At 34.5% G+C, this 7,262-nt stretch overlaps 1 protein-coding gene across 1 annotated transcript; it reads right to left on the bottom strand.

Annotated features, from left to right (window-relative positions):
- Positions 1-1,377: 1,377 nt before the first annotated feature.
- Positions 1,378-6,523, bottom strand: LOC110684493. Its single transcript, XM_021860948.1, has 7 exons — positions 6,473-6,523; positions 5,924-6,214; positions 3,249-3,301; positions 2,850-2,937; positions 2,667-2,765; positions 1,861-1,988; positions 1,378-1,768 (listed from the first exon to the last, which is right to left on the bottom strand). Exons 1-7 carry the CDS (start codon positions 6,521-6,523, stop codon positions 1,732-1,734), a joined length of 747 nt encoding a protein of 248 aa, XP_021716640.1. The 3' UTR covers positions 1,378-1,731.
- Between the last annotated feature and the right edge of the window lie 739 nt (positions 6,524-7,262).

Genomic DNA, 7,262 nt, shown 5'->3' with positions numbered 1-7,262 from the left:
CTCACGTATGTGTCTCGTGTTTTATTTGTTTCATCCTTAAAACTTAACGATAAGCTTTATTCCAATGATAATGGTATCAAATCACATTAGTTATTTCGTAAGATTATTCATGCTTGTGTCATGTGGCTAGTTAAGTGTTTCGATGTGATACTAGGTGGCTCGAATTGTCATAAACTATAACCTTATTTTCTACTCGTAGTGAGATTAGAAGTGAGTTAGGATATTTTAATTTGTTGTCATGACTTGACCTAATTTCATTACTTAGCCGTTGTCATGGCTTGACTCGATTGAGCTTACACCATCAAAAAATGGGGTTCTTAAAAAATTAAGCCAAAACAACTAAAACAGTATTTGCGCTAACCCCAACAATCCATTTAACATTGTATGTTTGAATAATAATAACTTGGTTCCTCCAAGTTTTTTTTTTTTTTTGGCAATTTAAGGTACAATATTATTCGAGTTATAGCTATTACGCCTATTAGAAATTATTAGACCTTTATCAGTAAACAACTGACAACAATATGGTAGGCTTGTTTGGTCGGGTGTGCCAGTGTAGTATGTTGTATGAATTACTTGTACCCAATTTGTAGGTGGGTAAGACTAAATGTGTTGATACCAAGTCAATTCTTGTGCACATGAATATCATCACTGCCAAGTACGGAATTCTGGAAGTTTTACTAGAGGGTAGGGGGTGTTTGGCAATTAGCTTTTTGCCTAGCTTTTGACTTTTGGCTTTTAAGTTTGGTCAAACAGCCAAAAAATATGTTTGGTAGTTGGCTTTTTTGTTAGCTTTTAAGCTAGCTTTTCCGCCAAAAGCTAATAAGAGTAGCTTTTTTTATTGGCTTTTGGCTTGTTGGCCCACTTTATCACTAATAAACAACTAACAATCATTAATAATTTTACCAAACACTTTTGAAAACAGCCAGCTTAACACAATAACTTAAAAGGCCACCCCATACAGCTAATAATTCAAGCTAGTCAAACAAGCCAACAGCCAACCGCCGATTGCCAAACAACCCCAAAATCAAAGGAGTGGTGAAATAAGCGACTAAATGCCAATATTTTGTTCTCTTCGCTCTTCCTGTAATAGTACTTAGTGTGTCTTTTAGTGTTTAGGTTAATACTGTTTTTCTTTAATAGTATCTTTTGTCAAAAAAAAAAAAAAAAAAAAAAACCCCGCCTGAAATTATAATTTTTCATGTTCTCAGAGTATAACTTACTCATTAAAGAAGTTTGTGAATTAAAGCATCAGGTAAATGAATTTGGTTTCAAGATCTCCTTCCCTCGCCCCTCGGTTTGTACTTTGTTATCAAACTATTTGCAAGCATATGAAAAATTGCCTAAGCCTCACCTTGGGTTCTTCTCATGACACTCATAAAAAGAAATGTATAAGACCTGTATTGAAATGTCATCACTATCATGAGTTTTGTATACCATATTGTTTGAAAGACAATATACCAGAAGCCTCGACTCTTGAAATTTTCTCCAAGACAACTTGCTAGTTATGTGCCAAAAATAAAGGCTTTTCACTGATAGATCATGAATAAGGATAACATGGTACTTTCAGGGGGAAAAAAACTGAATGAAGCACCAGCAGTCTTTATATAAATACTCCTGCAGGAAGCATGCTTTGAGTACTAGACCTATGATAACCTTGCTATTGGGTGAATCTGATCACCGCTGTTAGAGGAGATAAAAGGGAAGGGAATGCAACTATGCGAGCAGATACGATCAACCTGAACACGGTTTGGGCTTTGGATATTTCTGCCTGCAATTTCCATGTAATCTCTTGTTAGTAGAGAGTTCCACACCGTTTTGAAGAATTATGTCCAATATAACATTAGACGAACAGAAATATACCAAAATGTATCTTTTTTCTCTTGCTCTAGAAACTCCTCAAAGGAGATATCACTCTGCTCGGTATCTGGATTTTCAACTAGTTCACCAGATTTGGCCTTCAAATCCATGGAAGCCCCAATTTCAAGCATCTGAAGTAAGAAAATACAATTTAGAATTAATATCAAAATATTTAGAATGCACAACATTCAACTGTAAGCATGTCAGATGGACAGGACAGTAGTATATCTCTAAGTATCATACTCGAAGATAATAAGATCTTAATTTTTAACCAAACTGAACCACAAGTGTCCCTACCCATTTCTAACTTTCAAGTATTCCATATTGATACCTAATGTCAAATGAAGGGTGAACAATAAAATAGAATGCAGCTTTTGATAAAGCAATTCTGGGACATAGTTTGATCTATTAACCATCAATTCAAACTGGCTAAATCTGTTTTCAGATACATATGGTCTCAAATTAGCAGTTTGAACATGTTACTATTATCCATTTATCCTCTATTCCCTCTTTGTTTCAAGCTGATTGGCGTGTAAGGAATACAATAGATTGGAATCACAAAATAGTATGGAGTAGTTCATATTCATAAGTGGATGTCTTCTATAATATATAAGTGGGAAGTGTCAACTTCCCCATAATTTTCTGATGAGAGAAGAATCAGGCACCAGCAATATACAAATATTAAAAAAATGGTAGTCAGAATATCTCTGTCTCTTGCTCTCTATTGTCAAATTTTTGCCCCTTGGGTGAGAGAGAGAAGAATCAGTCTCTTACTCTGATAGGAAAAGGACATGTAAATAGTAAAATACCTTCTTGTACGCTGGTGAAAGCTTAAGCTGATGCTGAAGCCAGTTATAAACAAATGCATCCTCCTCTAATCTCTTCTGATCTGCCTCTAGCTTGTATAACTGGAATAACAATAAACATCATTTAACATTTGAGTTTATAAACAAATCATGCCGTCTTGCGAACATATCATTTTCTTTTTTTACCTGCTGTCGAAGTCGGTCAAAGGAGGATCTATCAGCCTTGAGTATCAAGGCCTTGGTTATTGTAAATTTACGTTTGATGCCCTCAGACCTGCATCAGAAAAAAAAATTGGTTGCAATTATTTTATAATGTTTATATTTTTCCTGGGAGACAAGGATGGTGTTATTGGTGTGTCAGAAGATGAGATAAATTCTTTGAAAATAGTAGACAAAATTTCATAAAATAAACAACCAAAGAACCATGACATTTTAAAGTCCAAAAACAAGTTAGTCCCAAAGTAAAGGAATAAAAGGACAAGCATTGCAACAAACTAAAGGTTAACAACAAAATTACTGGGTCATAGGTGGGGCACTGGAGCTGGAAGAACAAATTTCCCAAATCAATAAATCGGAAAGACTTACTTGTGCTGTAGCTCATTCTTTGCATCAACCAGGCAGTTAACAAACTGGCAAACCTACAATTTAGGAAAACAAGACACAATTATAACTTATTATGAAAGAGCCTTTTTGCCTAACAAACTAGCCATATTCATCTTTCAATTACAAAATGTAACAGTCCAGATCATTATTTCTCAGGTCTTATCATGGCAATGAGTTCTGTACGCTGGGCTCAAATTTCAATCTGTCAGTACAACTATAATTTATCTGCATCAATATACAAGATTTCCACTCTTGAAACTGTTCAACAAGAGTAGCCTTCATTAAACATCCATACGGCCATACCTCTCTTCACTTTAGAAATATTTTCTAAGAAATTCTCTCAAAAAATAGAAGTCTACAGAGATATAAGATGACATCATGACATACATGTACTATCATAAGTCAAATAGGCACATGAACATATATAGACCACAGATCCCACAAGCAATTCATGCATGTTCACCTGCTTGGCAGCTTGGACACAAATGAAATAAGCAAAATACAATCATATGGCATGGCTTGCAAGATAAATATTGTTTGATGATAACAATCCATATTCCATACATATATACTATAACCTTCTCAATATCATCAAGCTGCTCCCAGTTTCCCCTGGAAGAACCTGTATTGCACAGGCTTGCACATGTCCTCAGCAAGACTTGATACCATTTAACTATGAGGTTTCACGTTCCTTTGCTGATAACAAATGTCATAGCTAAACATTACCATTACCAATATGCCACTATAAACAAACAAAAAAATAATTATTAAAAAAAATTAAAAAAAAAAAAAAAAACCACCTTTTGCAACTTGAAGAGGCCAACAATGTTGACCAAATGTTCTATACAACAAGCAGGTCACAGCACCTCATCCCTGCCACTAATACTAAGTGATGGAACCTTCTTCACCCCCACTTCCCAAGGCTCCAAGGGGAAAAAAATAGGAAGACATTATAACTACCTTACTAACATCTGTAAGATGATGCATGGATTAAAAACTCAACACTGCACACATAATTAAAATATTCATGAGAGAATGGAAGAGTCAGCAATTTCTATCACCTCTTAAGTCGAAAATCAAAATCACTAAGAATTATTTAGAAATGCCACACTCTGGCCTTAACACTCTACAGACAGAAACAAGTGTAAGTGGTTTAAACAGTTAGCTTTGATGTGGTATTCAGTATAACTATCACAGAATCCATACCACTCCAGGTAATATACTCCTAATAATATTGTGAAAAAGAGGGTGGAACATCAAAGAGGACCATATAATCTTAAAATTTATTGAGATTGTTTTTTAGACAGCAAGGTATTCCAACTGAATCACATCAGGTAATGTTAACTATCGCAGCCAAAGAATATTGAATCTCAGGGAGCCTGCTTAGCTAATAGGAATTTCTATATTTCTAATAGTGAGTAATAAGGTATTCTATTAGATGAAACATTCTTTCACCTTAGGGCACAGCTTCTGCCTTCCACCTATTTTGGTTTCTACATGTCTTACATTTCTTTTGAACAAAGTTTCTCTCATGGACAATGGGTCCTAAATTATATTCTTGCATCTTCCCCCTTCTCACATATGTCAACACATTTCGTGGCAAAGACTAACCCTTGTGGTGCTTTATGATAAAGGATTCTGTTATTCAGCCAATTTAGTGGTGAAACTCTCATAAGCCGAAGTTGCCAGCTCCAATTCTAAGCCTAACCATTCTTTTTGTTAAACTGTAGTTAGCTAGGTAGGTATAATTCTCTTCTTTCAAGACTCTACATACTCTATGAAAAGCAAGTAGGCTCAGTTCTTTCATGTTGTAACAAATAACTAATAAGCATTATTTCAAGCACATTGTACTGAAAGTCTACTCAACAACAGTTTCATCCAAGTTGATGATAGCAGAAATGAGAATAAAAAACAAAAATCCGAGCAAGAAACTAATTAGCACCCATTAAATTTATTAGATGTATTATCTTGAAGCCTAACAGATGATAGTCGCTTGCAAGAGTAAAAGGCCAACGCATATCTAAAGCTTGAGATTCTGCTTAATAATTCAAAGTGAGACAAATCATAATAACCTTTATCTAAATCCCAAAATCAGACTGATTCTTTACTCGTAAATCAATCACCTAGGATCAATAACATGTGTTAGCATTTAAACCTTCTCCACTCAACAAAAGCAGGTGCAACTACTACAAGATCATTACTTAAATAATTACATAATACACATGGCAGTTCAACCAAAGCCATAGAAGATAACAATTCATCCAGAAATGTAACCTGGATAAATACTGAATACAAAGCCTTAGTCCCAAAAAATTACTTTTTTTCCAATATTGTTGGGTTAATCTCCATATATGTTTTCAAGATATAATTTTTTATAAAATTTATAAAAGTAGTTAGAAATATTAACACACGTTTCTAGTCAAGATGATGCAACTACTAATAAACAGAGGAAGTACAAATTTTCGACTTCGATAATGATCAAAGCCAATACAATCAACATCAAGAACACTAACAAACATGAACAACAATCGAATGGTTAATCCAAATATAAATTCACCGTCATATTAATCATCATCAGTCATTATCATCAAAATAAGTCAAACATTAACTCAAAAGAAAATTCAGATAAAAAGAAATTAATAGAGAAATTCAAAAACCTGAGCTATTGTTAGTCCTTTGGATTCTTGAGACTTAACAAGCTGATCATATTGTTGTTTGATCTTCCTCTGAGTAACACTAGAAGATGATGTAAATGGGTATAAACACACTAATTTATCCTTATCTAACAAACCCAAACCCTTATTTTCTCTCTCCATTCCATTTTCCAATTGCTTCTGCTTCTTCTTCTTCCCCTTCCTCTTTTTCTTCTTCTTATTCCTTTCAATTTCATCCTCTCCACCGGAATGACCCGAATTCGACCCGGAATCGACACTCGGAAACAGAGCACCCTATTTGGGGGAATTCGAAGGTGAGACCTCCAAAAGGATTGATTGATTCAATTGGGTCGGATTCAATTGATGGGCATTTAGGGTTTTATCTGAAATTTTAGAGAGAGAAAGTTTGAGGTTAGAAATGGAGGTTTGAGATGGTGGGTCATCTTCTTCCTCTGCTCTTTTGAGTCGTTTGAAAATGGAGAAAATGAGAATTGAAATTGAGATGAGAGAGAAAGATAGTAGCAAGTATAGGGTTGGCAAAAATGGGTAAACAGGATGAAATGTGGTAGAAGAAGAAGGAGGGCAACTGAAAGAAGCCGCCATTGATGAAGTTACACTGAAGAATTTCCAGATTTTAGAGAGAGAATATAGGGTAGAAAAAAGGGTACTGATTCTAGTTCTAGTACTAAAGAATTGTTTTATTTTTTGTTCCAGAAAATCTATTAATCTCGTCTTTTGAATGTGGTTTTAAGGTTGGTGGACTTTGCTTAAATTAATCAAAGTTGTTTTTTTTGTACTTTTCGTACCCCCGAGTCCACCATTTATAATTGGGTCCACCTTAATTCTCCCAAATTCCCAATCCGATAAGAGTCTGATGTACCAAGTACCAACTAGCATGTCAATATCTTTTGCTACCGAATCATATGTACAATATAGTATAATGTAGACAATATAGTGAGTTCTTCAACATCTCCACCAACACATTGAGGTTTTTTTAATAAAGCAAAAAAAAAAAAAAAAAAAAAAAAAAATCAACATTAGGAGACTTGTCTTACAAGGAGAATTTTAAATTGTTCATCCTTGTCAAATGGGAATTGATCACCTGAGGGATTTTCATAGCTTGACTAACTTTCGAATTTTGTTTGCTTACCATTAATTGTAGGTGGTGAGACATCTCATAAAATCTAAGGAGTAAGGGCTTGTTCTTTTCAGCTTATTTTCAGTTCAATTCAGTTCAACTCTAATAACTTCAGTTCAGTTCCTAATTTTATCCTCTCATAAAATATTCAGTTTAATTCAGCTCAGTTCAGTAAATCAGAACAGACCCTTATTCTTTATGCAA

This window comes from Chenopodium quinoa, unplaced genomic scaffold, assembly GCF_001683475.1.
Source record: "Chenopodium quinoa cultivar QQ74 unplaced genomic scaffold, ASM168347v1, whole genome shotgun sequence".
Lineage (NCBI taxonomy): Eukaryota > Viridiplantae > Streptophyta > Magnoliopsida > Caryophyllales > Amaranthaceae > Chenopodium > Chenopodium quinoa.
This window is presented reverse-complemented; position numbering and strand designations above follow the sequence as displayed.